The 17,702-nt window shown below is 38.0% G+C and overlaps 9 protein-coding genes across 9 annotated transcripts; 3 read left to right on the plus strand and 6 right to left on the minus strand.

Annotated features, from left to right (window-relative positions):
* Nucleotides 1-42: 42 nt before the first annotated feature.
* BMR1_03g04440 (conserved Plasmodium protein, unknown function) lies at nt 43-785 on the minus strand (the record flags this gene model as incomplete). Its single annotated transcript, XM_021482270.1, has 3 exons — nt 43-174; nt 195-571; nt 596-785. 3 exons carry the CDS (start codon nt 783-785, stop codon nt 43-45), a joined length of 699 nt encoding a protein of 232 aa, XP_021338807.1.
* BMR1_03g04445 (SNARE protein, putative (VTI1)) lies at nt 892-1,755 on the plus strand (the record flags this gene model as incomplete). The annotated part of the gene is made up of 2 exons (XM_012794045.1): nt 892-1,296; nt 1,384-1,755. 2 exons carry the CDS (start codon nt 892-894, stop codon nt 1,753-1,755), a joined length of 777 nt encoding a protein of 258 aa, XP_012649499.1.
* BMR1_03g04450 (NAD-dependent protein deacetylase Sir2B) lies at nt 2,679-4,951 on the minus strand (the record flags this gene model as incomplete). Its single annotated transcript, XM_021482271.1, has 3 exons — nt 2,679-3,412; nt 3,434-4,360; nt 4,381-4,951. The coding sequence occupies 3 exons, from the start codon at nt 4,949-4,951 to the stop codon at nt 2,679-2,681; spliced, it is 2,232 nt and encodes a 743-aa protein (XP_021338808.1).
* BMR1_03g04455 (conserved Plasmodium protein, unknown function) lies at nt 5,115-5,937 on the minus strand (the record flags this gene model as incomplete). The annotated part of the gene is made up of 5 exons (XM_021482272.1): nt 5,115-5,218; nt 5,241-5,338; nt 5,414-5,579; nt 5,600-5,671; nt 5,694-5,937. The coding sequence occupies 5 exons, from the start codon at nt 5,935-5,937 to the stop codon at nt 5,115-5,117; spliced, it is 684 nt and encodes a 227-aa protein (XP_021338809.1).
* Nucleotides 5,938-6,410: 473 nt separating this feature from the next.
* Nucleotides 6,411-9,256, minus strand: BMR1_03g04460 (elongation factor EF-2; the record flags this gene model as incomplete). Its single annotated transcript, XM_012794048.2, has 2 exons — nt 6,411-6,728; nt 7,112-9,256. The coding sequence occupies 2 exons, from the start codon at nt 9,254-9,256 to the stop codon at nt 6,411-6,413; spliced, it is 2,463 nt and encodes an 820-aa protein (XP_012649502.2).
* On the minus strand, nt 9,884-11,192 carry BMR1_03g04465 (acetyl-CoA C-acetyltransferase; the record flags this gene model as incomplete). Its single annotated transcript, XM_021482273.1, is given in 8 exon segments — nt 9,884-10,144; nt 10,167-10,266; nt 10,288-10,480; nt 10,501-10,639; nt 10,661-10,766; nt 10,788-10,938; nt 10,960-11,091; nt 11,111-11,192. 8 exon segments carry the CDS (start codon nt 11,190-11,192, stop codon nt 9,884-9,886), a joined length of 1,164 nt encoding a protein of 387 aa, XP_021338810.1.
* BMR1_03g04470 (Serine/arginine repetitive matrix protein 2) lies at nt 11,294-12,522 on the plus strand (the record flags this gene model as incomplete). The annotated part of the gene is made up of 2 exons (XM_012794050.1): nt 11,294-11,631; nt 11,652-12,522. 2 exons carry the CDS (start codon nt 11,294-11,296, stop codon nt 12,520-12,522), a joined length of 1,209 nt encoding a protein of 402 aa, XP_012649504.1.
* Nucleotides 12,565-13,726, minus strand: BMR1_03g04475 (conserved Plasmodium protein, unknown function; the record flags this gene model as incomplete). Its single annotated transcript, XM_012794051.1, has 3 exons — nt 12,565-12,770; nt 12,791-13,180; nt 13,204-13,726. The coding sequence occupies 3 exons, from the start codon at nt 13,724-13,726 to the stop codon at nt 12,565-12,567; spliced, it is 1,119 nt and encodes a 372-aa protein (XP_012649505.1).
* Nucleotides 13,845-17,531, plus strand: BMR1_03g04480 (hypothetical protein; the record flags this gene model as incomplete). Its single annotated transcript, XM_012794052.1, has 1 exon — nt 13,845-17,531. The coding sequence occupies one exon, from the start codon at nt 13,845-13,847 to the stop codon at nt 17,529-17,531; it is 3,687 nt and encodes a 1,228-aa protein (XP_012649506.1).

Consider the following 17,702-nt stretch of genomic DNA (forward strand, 5'->3'; position numbering starts at 1 on the left):
ATATGGTTATTTATTAACTTTGTGACTTGGTAAATAGCAAATTTATAGTTCAATTTTTTGAAAATTAGCCACTTTTTCTCTAAACATGCGATTTGCTTCCTCCCAATTCTTCATAAAACTCTTATTATCTCCTTTCCTATCCTTAAAACTCTCCACATCTACAGAAGGGTCTCCCTGAGTAAATGATTAATTACCTGAAAAAAACAAGGCCACCAGGAACAAATGGCTTCAAATTTTTCCAATTTAGTTAATGTGATTTCAAAGATGACCCTTTTGTGAAATAATTTGTTGAACGGATCATCATTTACAAAGTTACAATGAGGTAATATTTCCCAATTGTAGTAATCGTATTCACTGTTAACGGTGAAAGGGAATGTTTTATCAATTATAACGACTGGTAATGATACATCTGTTATTGTTAATGATTCATTTGTTAATACCACGTTTAGATTTTTACCTTTAGTGTCTGGGGGTAGTGATATTATGGCCCAAACATTAAATCTAGATTGACCCCAAGCATAGCAATTGTCTACTATACCACCATTTATACAGTAGTTTTCTAGTTTACGCCCTATATTATCAATTTTAGGCGTACTTTGAGGTTCTCGTGTAGGTACTTTGTCACTAGAAACGTTTGAAGTGTTATTTTGAGCAAGATTATCTGAACTGCAATATGGAATAGTTACAGTTTTAGGCTTGTCAAATTTTGTTACAATTGGCCTATCTGGTTCATCATCACTACTAGTGACAAGTAAGGCATCCCATTTGGAATAGTCGATGGGCATTGATGTGTGGCACGTTAGTTAACTTGTTTTTAGATGTACCATTAGTATCTAAGTTAATCAGCTAGAAGCTCAATTATATCGCAATATACTCAAATTAAAACATAAAATGTCAATAGGCTATTTGGCTAAGGATATTGAGTGCTTACTTTCAGAATTAGATGAAAATTTATCTGAATTGAAGGCTATACTGAAAGACCATATCTCGCAAAAAGTAATTAACGCAGCAAATGACAAACTTTCTGAGGTTATACTACTTGCGGAAAGGATAAAGACTTCAAAAATTTCATACAAATTGGAGATTGAGGTGTCAAATTCACACACTCAGTCATTACATTCTAAAAAATTGATCCAATATGAAGAAACATTTAAAGAATTCATGGTCTTGGTTGAACATTATACTAATCAACTGCGCGAGATTTCAACCTGCGAATCAATTGAGGAAAAGCTTAAGCATGAGTCTAGAGCCAAGAAGCTTATTGTTTGGGGCGACAAAGTTCAGGATAAAACTCAGGTTAGTAACTATACTTACTGTATAGCTAAATAATATATTTGGCGGAAAACAACCTTTTGCCTTTATCCCAATCTATAATTCATTTAGGAGTCCATTAACAATATGACCAAGATTACCACTGATGCTGAAAGGATAGGGGATGATATAATGCGTGATCTGGAACGACAAACTGAAACATTAAATCGAGTGCAACGCAACTTCTCCAACGTGGATAACAACGTAACTACTGCTAAAATGGCCGTCAACGCTATCGCCAAAAGTATACTCCGGGACAAATTTGTCAAAGTAATGTTAATTGGCATACTAATACTTAGCATTGCATGCGTCTGTGTATATTTAATCACTTCGTCATTTAATGAGAGCAACAACAATAAAGGCTTTAGAGATAAAGGTCATGGCAGGGGGCCTCCACCTAGCGATCAGAATACACCATTTAAAGAAAATCTTCAAAGCTCCTAGTCTCCAGTTTCAACAGGCGAAAAAGCAACCGCTGTTGTTGCTGATCCTCCGACAAACCCCCTCCGATAAACCAATTAATATTTCTTGAGGGCGCTTAATTTCATCACTTGAATTACTGTAAACCAATTTTTCTAACTAAATTAAAACAATTGTTTTAATTCCATTTAGTCATAGCTTTTAGTTATTTTAAATTCATCTGGCGCGTAATATAAAATAATTATTATGCATAAGATCGTATGTTATATTTGCAGGTCATTTCATTATGAGGTTTTCTATTACATATATAAAATTAACTGTACAATTAATGTGATCTATTTTATCAAATTTGGAAATTTTTAAAATTAAGTTTTATTCATAAAAAACGATGCTTTTTTACTTGGTATGTTTATTATTATTGTTGTTGTACAGCCTAGTCCATTTATTAAATCTTATTTTAATGTACTATTATCCATTGTTTATTTATTTATCAATAATTATTTGCAAATTATCAATTAAACATAATGCACAATTGATCTACTTATTTATCCAACTATTATTCAGGAGTTACCTAATACTCGCTATTAGACAACCTACCTTAATTCCCTCCTAATGATGATATAAATGTTCTGATGCTTACTTGCACATAAAAGTAATTTTAATTATATATTATCATACATGTATACGACATCTCGTGCAATAATGAAACCCGTCAAATATGTTAATATTGTGATTTAATTACCATTTTTATTAATCATTTCCCACTATTTGTTATACTATCCAAAACGCTAATGATGCCATATATTTATTAAACTCTAAATACAAATAATTGATAATACATTTGATACTTATAATTTTAATCGATTATACCAAAGTATGTTACGATGAGGCACAAGTATTTAAGAATGAATCCCATTCAATTCTTAAATAATATACTTTACAATATATCAACGACACTCTAAAATATCAGTCAAATAGTTTATGGTCCACAAAGGGATCCTTGCAATTAATTCTCCAAGCAATTGGTCACTAACACCCTTCACACTTGCATCGTGTAAATGCTTGTACAGATAGTTAATTGTAAGCTGCTCAAATCGACTTAATCCATCCGATGCAGGCTTCAAAAAACAAACATTTGTGAATCTACGCTTCTTAGGAGGCACTTTTAGAGGATTGCCAAATATGTTACAGGCACCATCAACCACCAGTTCACCTAAGCAATCCTTGTTCACCCGAATCACAGGCAAATATGACACATCTTCAACTGATATTATGCTTTGTATGGGCTTATTGCCATTTAATTCGCTGAAATTCTTCAAAATTAAACGAAAAAGGGGCTGTGCAGACATGCTATGACTTGTAGGCTCTGTGAGGTTGTTGCCTGAAACTTTTAGTGTTTTGCATACCACAGTAAATGCATTATAAATCAATTGAAATGATTTTATCGACTCGTACTCTGGGAGGTTACTATAATCCTCTTCACCGCAGCTTAACGTAGCAATCAGCCCCATTAGACACTTGTCATCCTTATCGCCAATGTGCCCGTTGAAGCTCATATTATACCCTATTACATTGACCAATGGTGTAGATAACGTAACCTCTCTAGTACATAGAGATACTTTGGGAACCTGTTTTCCATCCGCATATGCTATTACACATTTAAACAAATTCCCTTCTATGCCTGTGTAAAGAATATACAAACCTTTCGATTGATCATTGTAGATCAATTTAAACGAGATACTAGTATTGTACCACATATTCAGCGTCACAGCTGTATCATTGTTGATTGTTATCTTCCACAAACCTCTCACACTGTCTACAGCTTGGGCACTTACGCCATCAATTGAAACTATGGAGGCGCATTTAACAAGGAATATTTGTAAAGTGTTTTCCTTTATATCGGATTGTGACAAGGGATAGAATTGCCAGTCCATATCTGGGTAAATTGGATCAGGCTGTTCCTTATTTTTCAGTATCGGTAAATATTCCATGTAATACAAATCATGTGGGCTATTTAAAGGCAGTCGCAAAATAGTCAGGTATACACTCTTGTCACAATATATTTCAGATTCATCAAATGGAAACTCATTACATTCATTCTTGATCTTCATTTCAATGCCATGTACGCCTCTACTATCTTCATTTTTAATATCCACATCAGTGCCAGTTTCTGATTTTACATGTGATTTATGAACTGTAAGGTCAATGTCTTTCATAGTTTTACCATATTTGTTGATCATATCCATATTTAGCGCCGATTTTTGAGCTGCTGCCCTTTTAAACCTCTTTCTTACACCATATGATACGTTCACTGAATTCTCATTAAAATTGTTAGAAACGAGCTGAGTAATGACATAGTTGACATCTTCATGAATAACTTGAGTTGCTTCATCGTCAAGTGACGTCTTCTGGTAGTTTACAATGTACAAATTAGAATCAGGACGACGATAATACTCAACAGAGGGATATTCGCAAGCTGGCTGAATCGCTAAGCTGCTGCCTAGACACAAATGTAAATCTGCCAGTTTACTGTAATGAATCGCCTGATATTCATATAACGGATCGTATGAATCAAACCAATCTAACACAACATCTGTACAAATCCCCACTGGTGGAAATGAGCATAAACCTAAATAGTAGTGCACATACCACAATAATGCCCACTTGGCATGAAACTAATTGATGGTATTACAAACGCACGCAAGTACCTTCTACCACATACCTCACAGGCCTCAACAAACAAATTCCCATGCAGTTCAGAAATTTGAGAGAATTTGAGCCCTCTACAATTGTGCAAACTGTCCACATTTTGCGTAATAATATGTTTGATATGGCCAGTAGTAACTAGTTTTGCGATAATCAAATGTACTTTAGATGGTAATGCTAGCCAAATATCTACAGCCTTTTGGAAAACCTTGCCATACTGAACAACCAAACTATTATCCCTTAAGGTACAGTCGCTATCTACTTGGAGTTTCTTACCGCAATTCTTCTCAATTGTCCATATACCACAGGGCCCACGAAAGTCTGAAATTCCACTGGAAGTAGAGACTCCTGCACCGCTGTGAACAATTGCGAAATTGCAGGTTTTTAAGTGTTGCAGAAGCAAGTTGATTTTATGCTCAACCTGGGATTTTGGATCAAAAATTTGACACTTATCAAGGGGTCCCTTATCTCTCTTATGAGATAACCTTGAGGCATAAAGGAATGCACTGTTCATGACGTGATTGTAAGATATTTAGAAAATGGCATTTTCCAAATATATTCAGTATAATAGTTGTTGACAATGTGATTAATTAGTAACTTTTATCAGTTAAGATTTACTAAATATAGGTTATTTATCTTCAATTGGACAAACCTGTGCGAATAACCTAGTTACAACATTAGTGGTTGGTCGTCGCTAGACAATTTAAATCATGCACATAAATTGTATGCAAAACATCCCAATCCTTTGTCAAATTGGTTGGTTTAACAAACCTTCCACAGCCTAAGTGAAAATAAAATGATACCTGCCACAGGGCAGATCTTCTTGTCGCAACTGTTAAGGTATCTAGCGATGGCAGTACGCTCGTAAGTATGAGGACAGGCCTCCGGGTCTAGGGAAAATCTGAGTGAAATTATAGCAGATGAATTTAGAATAAAAATTTTTAGGAGGAAAATGATGGGAGATAAAATATAGTACCTCTGTGTGACAGGATCAGTGAAGTGTATTTGAGTGATGGGACACTTTTTAGGGAAATAAACGAGTGACTCGTTTATTTCAGGATCATTTAATGATTTATCGAGCGAATAATTTTCTATTTCAAACAGCAACTTTTTAATTGACAAATTTGGAGGTTCCTTGTAATCTATTTGTGATTTTAAATACCTATACAGTGAGATAGAGTGTTATGTAGACGTTTAATCAGAAGATGAATATTTTTACAATTTAAACCAAAGTCTAAATTAAGAATTAGTTGCACCGTAGTGGAACGATTGGTAGTATAAGTAGATAATTTGTGAAACTATGTGGTTAAACAATCTGTTAGACTCGGTCAATACGCGTGCAATGCGTTCGTCATTCACTGGCGGTTCGTCAGATATTTTTTCTTCCAGGAAAATATCTATTTCGTCAAGTTTCAGTGATTCTATGTTGTCCATCCGAACAAACGAAAAAATAATGGGAACAATAGCACCATATTTTGTGTATGGCCTTACTTGTTTCATAACTGGATACGTGTTTCTAAATTTGAGAGCGGTCTATATAGGAATCGTTACGCGATTACTCCGCTTAACAGTGTTGAGGGGTATATGGTAAACATCTTAATCTGTGCTACACTAGCTTTTCCATTTGTCAAGCATACAGTGAAATTGTGTTACGATCGCACTGGAATATAATAATCCTCCTCATCCCCTTATTTTTTACCCTCCTCCTATACAGTAACAGGCCATACGTTTTCTAAAGGACTCTTCTAACACCTCATCCACAGATACGTTAGACCCAGGCTATGTCCCACCCCTAACATGGCCACTAGGTCTAGGTACTAAGGAACCTCCACATAGCATAGGTCCATCTGAAATAACCAATATAACCGCAAATAATACTATAAAAGCAGGGCAAATGCTGACAGTATACTCAAAAATTATAAACGCGTTATAGTCTGAATGCTTGACAAACTCAGCCAAGATATAACGTTATATTATAATTTATCCAGATAATTGTCAAGGGAAGGAATCTCGGCCTTTATACCCTTCCTCTGCCTAATGGCCAAGATCAACTCGTTGATCTTGCTCCCCTTCTCCAACGAATCTCCAGAGAGGAGCGACCAGTGGTCAAACACGCACTGTGGGAAGGCCTGCCCTGAAGTGGCAGCCCGCAGGGCCGAAGTGAAGCCAAACGATTCGGCCACGGGTAAATATGCTTTAATTTCCATCAGAGGAGTACCCGCACGTTGCTCTTCATGGAATACATGCCCACGGCGTTGATTTAGTGTACTATACACTCCACCGACGGCATCCTATGTTATATCCGTTATATATTATATATGGTTAAATTTTTAAATAATAAATTCTCAAAGTTCAACACTTAAATCCATTCAATAGGGCATGTCGACGATGAATTATATGTGGAATTTAACTTTGAAAAAACAACAAGTGATCATTTAAACACATGCAAATATAATAGCTAGTTTAACCTTTTAAACACGTCCCCAAAACAAAAAAAACAAAAGAACGAAAATTTTAACACACATAAATTTCACGTCTTATCACAAGTTATACTAACATATAACAAAAGCCAAACACCAACAAATAATCATTTGTAGTTTATATGTGGGGGTTTCGGAGGACAGTTTAGAACGAATTTATCAAAATACCAAAATCTAATGTAATAGTTACTCACCTGAGGGCAATTGATATCCACTAAAAAAATTGGTTCCTGTAGTTTCGGCTGAGCTGTTAGTTGGCATGCATACAAACAGCGTCTGCATGTTGGCATGATTTGCCCTGCACCTCTGTGTATAGCATCCGCATGCATTGTAACATCGTTCAGGTTGAATCGAATGCCACGCATATTTTCATCACACAAAGCACCTTCCTTGGAGGCCCACTGAAAGGCAGAATTGCAATGGTCTTTAATTTCGTTGAGATACTGCACACCACTTGTGCAGTCAACTAAAATGTTTGGACCTACTGTCTCTGGGCCAAAGCACCAGATCTTTAGCGCCGCATTCTTATCCCAGTTGTACTTTTCAGCCAATACATTAGCCCTGATCTTGACATCATCACGCGACGTAATCTTTCCATCCTCAATTTCCTCGGCCAATCCATCGGCAAAGGGCTCAGCTGTCATGTACAACCTATTGTGCTTATTCGGTGATTTTGATAAACAAGTAATACTACTAGGCGCTGATACTGTTTCGCGGTATGAGACCACAGGATCCGAAACGATAAAGTCAATTTGGGCGTACTCGTCCCTCAAGTCTTTGAGACAAATTTCAACATGTAGTTCTCCACAGCCTGCAATGATATGTTCGCCGCTTTCTTCCGTGGTACAAACCACAAGTGGGTCGGATTTGCTCAGTTTCTTGAGTCCTTCTACAAGCTTGGGCAATTCCTTGGAGTCCTTTGGCTTTACTGCCACTCTCACGACAGGAGAGACAGAATATTTCATGCTTGCAATGTTGTAAGCAGTTTCGCATGTAGTTATAGTACCGCTCTTGAGAATGTACTGATCCACACCCACCAGGCAACATGTATTACCGCATGGAACATCCTGGATCTGCTCAGTATATCTGCCCATCATGAGCACTGTGCGTTGGATGTTTTTGATCAATAGATCATTTTTCTCTCCAGGGACATAATTAGGTCCCTGAATTCTCACCTTTTGTCCCGTAGCTACTGTACCTGAGAACACGCGGCCAAAGGCATAAAACCTGCCCTTATCGGACGTGGGAACCATTTTGGATATGTACATTACCAGGGGTGCATTTGGGTCACAATTACGTATTCCATTTGCTGCCTCATCGTCCATAGGGCCCTCATATAGATTTTCAACCCTGTACTTTTGTGCAACAAATGGACTAGGTAAGTGGGATACAATCATTTCCAGCAAAATGTCTCCCGCAGGAAGCCACAATTGCATAACACGCTTCAGTAGAGCTTTGCTTGTCAATTCCTTATCATCACCCTTCAATTCAACGCCAATTGTGGTAAGCATTTTCCCATACTTTTCCTTATCATCATTCATAATGGATGTGAACAAGGTGCAAATGGGTTCCATGATAAATTGGGTAAAGGCACGTTTGGAGCCAGGCACTTCTGACTTTGTCCACTTCTTCTCCTTAGCGTTAAAAAAGTTATCCCCCCAAAGCCTTTGCATCATTTTAGATTTTTCAATTCCAAACTTCTTAGAATATATTCTGGCGAATTTTTCAATGGTAAAAGCCCAACCATGTAACCCGGACCCAAAACTAACTGTTCCCTTTTCAGGGTAAACCTGTACATCACCCATCAAAGAATCAGTATAGGTTGATATGATAACATTTACATTTTCAATTGTGCGCGAGAAGGTTTGATAAATCTCTTCTGGATCCATTTGCAATTCTAATAATGCACGATCTACCTTATTTACGTGCAGGACGGGCTTAATACGTTCTGATAACGCCTGTCGTAGCACAGTTTCAGTCTGGACACAAACGCCTTCGATTGTATCCACAACCACAAGGGCACCGTCAGTTACCCTGAGTGCTGCTGTCACTTCTGAGGAAAAGTCGACATGTCCTGGAGAATCAATTAGATTGATTAGAAAAGGTTGTTTCCCATTCCCATCCTCAAGATCATGTTCAAAGTACATGCTGATTCCAGTAGACTTTATGGTAATGCAACGTTCCTGCTCATCAGCACGGGTGTCTGTAAAACGGGCATCACCGGCAGCCTTTGCTGAGATGATGCCAGCTTTAGAAACCAAAGAATCCGTAAGAGTAGATTTTCCGTGGTCGACATGGGCAATGACTGACATATTCCGAATGTTTTTCGGATTACCCATGATCTCCCGGATTTGGTCCACGGTGAAGTTTACCATTGTTTGGCGATCCCCACACAGGTGAACGGATCGTTGAGTTTTCCTTGTATGAAGGTAGTGACTTTGCCATTATAGTGAGCAAAACAAATTGTACTAATTAATAAAGTGTAGTTGGTTTAGATTTTTTAAACAAATCATCGTTAAGAACAAAATTATTCTGTAGTAGACACATATTTGTGCGTATCGTTTACTTTAATTGTGCATAATTTATGTCAAATTTACATTTTAACATTTTCAACTATTATTTGTTTATAATCACACTCATATTCCCAACGATCCTACCTACAGCCGGCATTTATCCTCATATTTAACATCCAGTATAATTCCTCATATTCACTTTATTTATTGCTAAAATCGATCCATCTTGAATGACATTTAAATGGGTAAATCCATAGTTACGTTATAAAAACTCTACATTTTTCATGTACCCTATATATTACCGTATATTTATTCTATATTATCACTAAACTTTAAAATTACTATCAAATTTATATGCTAAACTTGTAAATTGTAATACCTAATACTTAATGTGTAAAAATGTGTCACTTAATCATGTATCTCTGCTATAACCCTAAAAATATAGAATTATTTTTAATTGTACGATTGATTTTCCAGTATAAGCGTTGACACTTGTCCCAGTCTATTAATGGCCACAGCACACCCGTACCTCAAGCCCCTGGACTTTAAGACACTGGTCAAAGATATTGCCAACCTGGCACCCGAAGCCCCCGGGCAAAACCCAATAGCAGTAGATCCTCCATGCAAATTGATCCTGCAAATATCGATATTCAGTATTTTACTAATAAACAGAGGTATATATGTAAATTGATCCTGTAATTCATATACATCGATCTACATAGGATGTATTTTTTACCTTTGATTGCGATAAATTAGCTTCCCTTAGACATTCAATGAGTGAATCCTTTATACTACTCTCCAGATTATCTGATTTACATTCTGAGGTTGCCACAATCCTGAATAACCAAGGAAACTACCTTGTAATCTCTCCCAGCTTATGCTTTTTAACAACATCAGAAGAAGCTAGGACAATTGCACAAGCCCCATCAACCAACAGCGCTGTATTTTCATTGTTTTTGTGAAATTCAGGGATGTCACTTAGTAGTTGATCCCTGTGAACAATCCGTTCTGTCTGCGATATCCAGACTTTGTTTTCGTGCTTTTGGGGCGCTATATCGAAAAAAATTTACCAAGTTTTACTTTAAATGGAGTGATTTCCTGCTCCAAAATGTTAGCTGATAAACAATCCAACGTTCGTTTCCATGTAGCAACTTTAAACTTTTCTATATCACTTTTTGTGATGTTATAATCACTTAACATTCCATTATTCTATTTGAATTTTTTAAATACAACTTTAGATGACTTTTCGCTTAAATAATCGATTTTAATGCTATTAAACAGCACGCCGTCATTGTATTTTTCACCATTTATGTTGACATTAGCGTTAAAATTGTTTCTAAATAAGAATAGTGATTACTTCAACAAATAAGGTGCATTAGATAGCGAATCTGCTCCACCTGCCACTGTTATACCCAATCCACCATTAGTCATTTTATTGGCCAAAATGATAGAGCTCAAGCCGCTGTTACAAAGGGAATTAATGGTTGTTACATTACAATTATTAAGACCTAAAGTCAGAAATTTCATACCTATATCATCCAAACCCTTGGTAATACAGTTAATATTTTGCAATTGAGGCAGTACTTGCCCCCAAAACACCGATTTGACCCATTTGGGATCTATATGGGCCCGTTTGACAGCAGATTCCACGACCCTGGTTGCTATATTAGTTACACATACCTAAATCGAAACTGTTTAGTGTTGATAAGTGACCAAAGGTCGCGCAAAATGGGCTTCTACATAGACCAATGACACTTGTCATACATACACAGTACCCCACCACAAGTCGATATACATATATTATATATCTAAAATATCAATATAACTACTCATTACCGTGATAGCTAATGTATATAATCATAAATGTTCAATAATATCGGATTGCCAACACCACGTGGTAGTGGAACTAATGGCTATATCCAAAGAAGCCTCGCTACGTGTCCCATAAAACGTTCAGGCCCAAAAGATGACCTAAAAATAGTTAAAGCTAAGGTTAGGACTAGGATGGATCCTAGCCTGCTTGAACATGAAAGAAGGAGGGCAGTAGAGGTACAACTTCTGGAGCTGATAGATAAGTTGAAGGCAGAAGGCTGTAGCGAACATGACATCAAAACGAAGGTGGAACAGGAACGCGCTATAGCCATACAACGGATCGAGATGGAAAGAGAAAATGTAAATGTACACCAAGCCGATGCAGCAAAGTAAGCAAAAATCAACACAGGCTCGACACCCATAGGCAGGCAGAACTCAAGTATAGGCAATTAGAACGGGCAGCAGAGGCATTTGGCATAAAAGAAGATCGCCACTCGGTCTATGACAATGGAAAATCCCTAACCAGTAGGAGTGGGAGCTATAGCGCCACTAATTCGACTAGTAGTAGATCAAGATGTTCTGGCCGATCGAGTGACCCCCATGCAACAAGCAGGAGTAGTAGCGCAATATCGGGTTCGAGTCCCAGAAATTGCACCAGAAGGAAGCCAGGTATCGTTGCAGATGGTCATGGCAAAAATAGACATGGGAGATATGGAAGGGGGTATTCTCATAGACCAAAAGGTTACAGGACAAAAAATGCGCTTAGATCTAGATCTCGCAGCCCCAGTATTCCTAGATATTACTCTAGGGATAGGGATAGATCAGGGCCCAGGGATAGGGATAGATCGGGGTCCAGGTATAGGGATAGATCGGGGTCCAGGTATAGGGATAGATCGGGGTCCAGGTATAGGGATAGATCGGGGTCCAGGTATAGGGATAGATCGGGGTCCAGGTATAGGGATAGATCGGGGTCCAGGTATAGGGATAGATCGGGGTCCAGGTATAGGGATAGATCAGGGCCCAGGTACAGAGATAGATCGGGGTCCAGGGATAGGGATAGGTCAGAGCCCAGGGATAGGGATAGATCAGGACCCAGGGATAGGGAAATGTCACGCTCAAGAAAGGAATATAGCAAAGGTTACAGAAGTAGCAAAAGATCTCCAAGTTATGAAAGCAGTCGTATGAGCTATGATGGGAGCCATAGTGGTAGGGGTTCCACCTCCATGAGTAGGAGTGAATCAAGGTCTTCGGGATCAAGGGCGCTAAATGGCAGGAGGTAAATCATAGATTACGGCTACGGGTGTTATAGAACAAGAAAGTTGCTAGTCGCGTTCTAGCGATCTTGACTGCTTGAACAAACTCTTATAAGGGTAGTCCCAGATCACTTCTCTCTCCCTTCTCTCCTTCCTGCTAAAGGCCTTGCACCTAGTGTCCCTTAGATACTCTGCATTTATCACAAGGGCATCTTGATCAATTTTTTCGGAGTGATTAATTTGATCTATCCTGCCACTAATGGAGACTATACCATCTAAATTATAGCCTAAATACCCTTTTTGTAATTCCTAACAGTAGTCACTAGAATATAAGCGGATGTGAGTGATGCCACGATTATGGGTGCTATTACTCCATATGCGAAAAAAAAATACCAGCCTGCAGCCCTGGTTCGAGTAAGTTTTTTTATTTCTTCATCAAAAACTACGTTATTATCCAGCCACTGCTGTAGGTTATTCTCCAATATCTCGCTAACAGTGTAGAAGCTTGGTTGCTCAACAATCAGAAGGATATTGTAAACAGCGCCACAATTGTTAACATTAGGGAAACTGCGATATTTTAACAATTTGTGTATGTTGTATGCTATGTAATTTGCGTTGCCAGTTACTATTGCAGAGTAGAAAGTTGGCATAGTATCCTTAATAGCAGCACTCCAATTTTTAATACCTACATGATACGTGGTCATATACTTCGATCTCTGTTACGAGTTATTGCAATGTGATGAAAAAAATAAAAAAGCTCCCTAGGGGATTCCCTTGTGGCCTCCCCAAAGCTGCACATTTCACAAATCTTATTCCTGCCAATGTCGCCAAAACTAAGCTGCAACGAATTTATTTGTTCTATAATTGGTAAAAAGTGACCAAAGGTAGCAACAGCCATTCTGTTCTTTGATGTTTTGGTGCGATTACTAGAATCAACTCTAGATATATCTTCTATCAATTTAAGATCTAGTGGTCCAATTCCTAGGCCAATAAAATCATATCTATTTGCCTTTATATCCAAATTGATACGCTTTGTGTCATTCTCCCAATCATTTACCTGATTTTTTCCGTTAACACTAAGTACTTTGGCATTTTCGTATGGAGTAAGAGATGAAATTGTGATTTTGATATTCAAAGTTTCGTTCAACTTAATTTTAAGTTGGCTAGTATGGGCACCTGTTGAGAAAAAACGGATAAATTCTGGAGACCTTACTTGGGCACGGGTGAACATATGTGCACAATATATGAGGCCACGTATTGACCCAATGTAGGTATTTTCACCTGCCTTATCATGAGGCCTTTCTCTAATTTTATTGTATATTAAAATAGTTATAAATATCACAGATGCCATGTCAAATGACGACTCTGCTGCTTCTTTTGATAGGGATGGTAATAATTCCGACAAGGATGTCAATATAACAGGCTCTGGCAGAGGTCTCCTAGGTTATTTTATCACAAAATATTACAAACAATATCCAAATATGACAGGTACAGACCAAAGTGATGATACCAAACGAAGTACCCAGCTGAATGAAACATTCTACACTGGACGGAATGATGGAGAAAGTGGTTACAATACCCCTAACATAAACAACGATTTAGTATCCAAACTAATAAAGGAAAATTTGGAGCTGCGCAGCCAATTTCTCGCTAAGATTGAAGAAATTGATGCTATTGTTAACACCCACAGAAATCAATACATAGACGATCTGACCAACCTCAAGTCTCTAGTCCACTCTTTTATTAGCATAAACGAAAAAAAGGATTACACCTCCGAAATTAGCTCATTAAAAACCGAGTTCAAACGATTGTCTTCTGAATTTGATAGACTAGTGGATGCCAACCGAACGCTTAATGATTCCCTACAGAGGGAAATCAATTTATTATCCTCCAAGAATTCAGATAACCAACAGAAACTACAAAAACTACTTAATATGTCATTATCCATGTCATCAATACAGTCTATCGGAAGAGATTCTGCTATTTTGGATAAATTTGAGGCGGATTGTGAACACATCAGACATCAGATAACAGATGTAATTGACCATAAAATATCAAACCTCGTTGTAGAAATGGAACGTAACATGGAAAATACCAAGTTGGAAATTATGGATGCCTTCCAATCTGATCTTGAAAATTTTATCGAACACAAAATCTCGGAGATTTCCACCAGGATGAATAATATTGGAGATGATAACACAAATGAAAAAAGCTGTGATGGTACAACTGCACAGGAGATTGATACCAATGATATTGATTCGAAGATAGAAAATATTCTGAACAATAAATTTGAAAAAATAAAAAAGTCCAATGAGGAATTCATCAAAGACTTTGAATTAAAGGTGGAGGCAATGAAAAATCAAATTCACAATGATATTAACAATACCAATGAAGATCTTATGGCTCAAATTGACACCAAATTTAATGCACAGCTCTCAGATATCATCGGGAAAATAGAGCAAAATGCCTTGGCATCAGCGGCCAATGAAAAACTAATCGGGGATATTGATGCTAGCATCAGTGACAAATTGGCCATAATAACAAAACAGGTTGAAGATCAAGTGAAATTCATTCATTCGCCACAATCTTCACCCCCAAGCTCTACAACTGATACTCCATGTAATTCCTCTTTGCCTGATGAGGTGGAAAGACTCGCTCATATGGTCAACGTTACAACCTCCACCACACAGTCCTTGAAGGAGATTGTGGATGATATGGAGGTTAGCGTCTATGGAAAAATCGCAGATTTGAAAAGTTATATCGACAAAAGAATAACTAGCGCCAATGCGGGAGAGAAAGGGCAATTGAGGGCTGAGCTTTGCAGTCTGGCCGAATCAACCGCCAGGTCTAATATAGATACTATGGTTAAACCCATACAGCAAGACTTTAACAACCTAAAGAAGGAACTAGCCGAAAAAATGTCTAATTTTACAAAAGTTTTGGATCAGAAGAGTGCACTGATGGATGCCAATCAGGCCATGATAAAGCACATTGAAAATAGTATCGATGAAAGGCTGGAGAAATTAGGCTCGCCTTTTAAATCTGAAATGATAAAAATTAGCAATAGAATTGGATGCTTAGAGGAGCAGGTACTGACTTTTTCAGGGGATTTGAAGAAGATTGTAGAGCAAAACTCAGTATCATCCAAATCAATTCATGAATTAGAGCGTACCTTTGATGTTAAATTACATAACCTTACTGATCAAGTTCAAAAAATTTCATCTTCACTTTCAAATTCTGAACAAATGCTACTATGTGAAGTGAATTCATCAGTCAATGAACGAATTATGGCAGTGGAGGCTTCGGTGGAATCTCAAATTCAATTGATTGTAGCACAGCAGAATAACCCAGAAAGTTTGGTTGAAAGGTCTAGATATACAACTAATAGTGCCCCAAATGATGAAATTTACGGGCTTGGTGCCCTTAGATATCAGTTGGGAATGGAGTTTGATGAAAAGGTCAATGAGATCAAACAAGACATGATGGGGATATTACAGGAGATATTTGATATACTAAACAAAAATCAGGGGCAGATTGTTAGCTTGAACGATGATCTGTCCAGGCTTTTTGATGATAACCGAGTAAAGGTCCTAGAAGAAACAGTCATTACCCATGGCAGCAGACTAGAACATGCAATAAAAACAGCAGAAATTTTGAAGTCTAGGTATGATGGGGTAGATGCTCACATGGAGATGATTGAAAAGGTTTTTGACGAAAAGCTTGCTGCCCTTTGGGCAGGCATTGACAAGGAGGGCATTATGCAACGGTTGGAGTCAGTACCCAGCCTAGATTATCTGGAGGCCAAATTACACAACTTAATCAAGGAAAAGATACCAAGTTTAGACCTTGAAATAATACAAAAGAAGCTTTTTGCGTTGGAAAACGAAGTCATTCCCACCTTTAGTGAATCTATCAACGAACTTATGGACTCTGCCATAAATAGCATCAGCAATGACATAATTAACAAATCCGTGGAGAAGATTATTTATGAGATACTTGAAAAGCTTGAAAATAGGGTCTCCTCCATAAGGGGGATAAAGAACTCCCTAAAAGCACCCACAGAATTCTCCAAACTCACTATCCAAGAAAAACCCTTGCACTTGGCCCCCATAAGTGGAAGCGTCAAAGTGGATCCAGTACCCAATCCACAATCGCAAAAAGGCGTAGAACCACCTATTAAGGCAAATCTTCTTTCCGTCATAGATGGCAGTGGCAGGACCAACCTCACGGCAGAGGACAATAAGATGGTTATAGGACAGTTATCTGACCAATTTTCCTCAGAAATAGAGTCTATTAATACTGAATTAATTGGCCTACGCGGAGATTTCGAGGACTTTAAGAGGGAAATCAACCACTCAATGGCCCAAATAATCAACGATATTCAGAATAACGCTGACAGAATCGACGGAAAACTCAAGGATGCCGAAGAGTCTGAAGCCCGCGCCAGGGACCTATTTAGCCGTATACAGAAAAATTCAGATCTTCTCGAGGTCAAAATGAAGAACGTCAACGACACACTCCAATCTGGATCAAAAACAATAAGGAAACTAAACTCTCTGGTTAAAAAGTCTAAAGACTCCGCGAAAAACTTTGAAAAGCTCGAATATGAGAGGATCTGGACTGAAAAACTTAGTGCAGAACGAGAGAGCCAATACCACCCCGATTACATTCTTACAGAGGCCAATAATTACATGAATCTTGGGATAATGGGATCAAGTGGAAGAAACAATATCGAAATTGATTACCAAAATCATCCATACAGCTCCAACTCTTCTTCACAACCGCAATCTCCGATCATAGAACGTTACCTGGTGCCCCTAAGTGAGACCCAAATGATCGTTACTAGACAGTACGTGGATATATCAGAACTGGAACGCTCTCCGAACAGTAAGTACAATTCAAGCGTTTTGGGCGATGATCCTATGTCGTTTTTCCAATATGAAAGTGGTGGAGGCCCTGGATTTGATGAGCCGGAGCTACGGGAGCTTTCCCCGGCGCATAGAAGTGGCGTATATCAGTTTGATGATTTGGGATGAAAGACTAGCTTACCAACGCCCTTAGTTTGTAAATTAAAATTGGATCAGTATTTAATTATATCACTGTAATTGACGTTGTTGATTAGTACAGACTGATCGCCGTGAGATATGGGGACTTTGATTGTGGCCTGCAGTGTATGTTAACAGGCACAGGTGTAGTTTTAGCACGTC

Source organism: Babesia microti, chromosome III (assembly GCF_000691945.2).
Source record: "Babesia microti strain RI chromosome III, complete genome".
NCBI classification, from domain to species: Eukaryota; Apicomplexa; class Aconoidasida; order Piroplasmida; family Babesiidae; genus Babesia; species Babesia microti.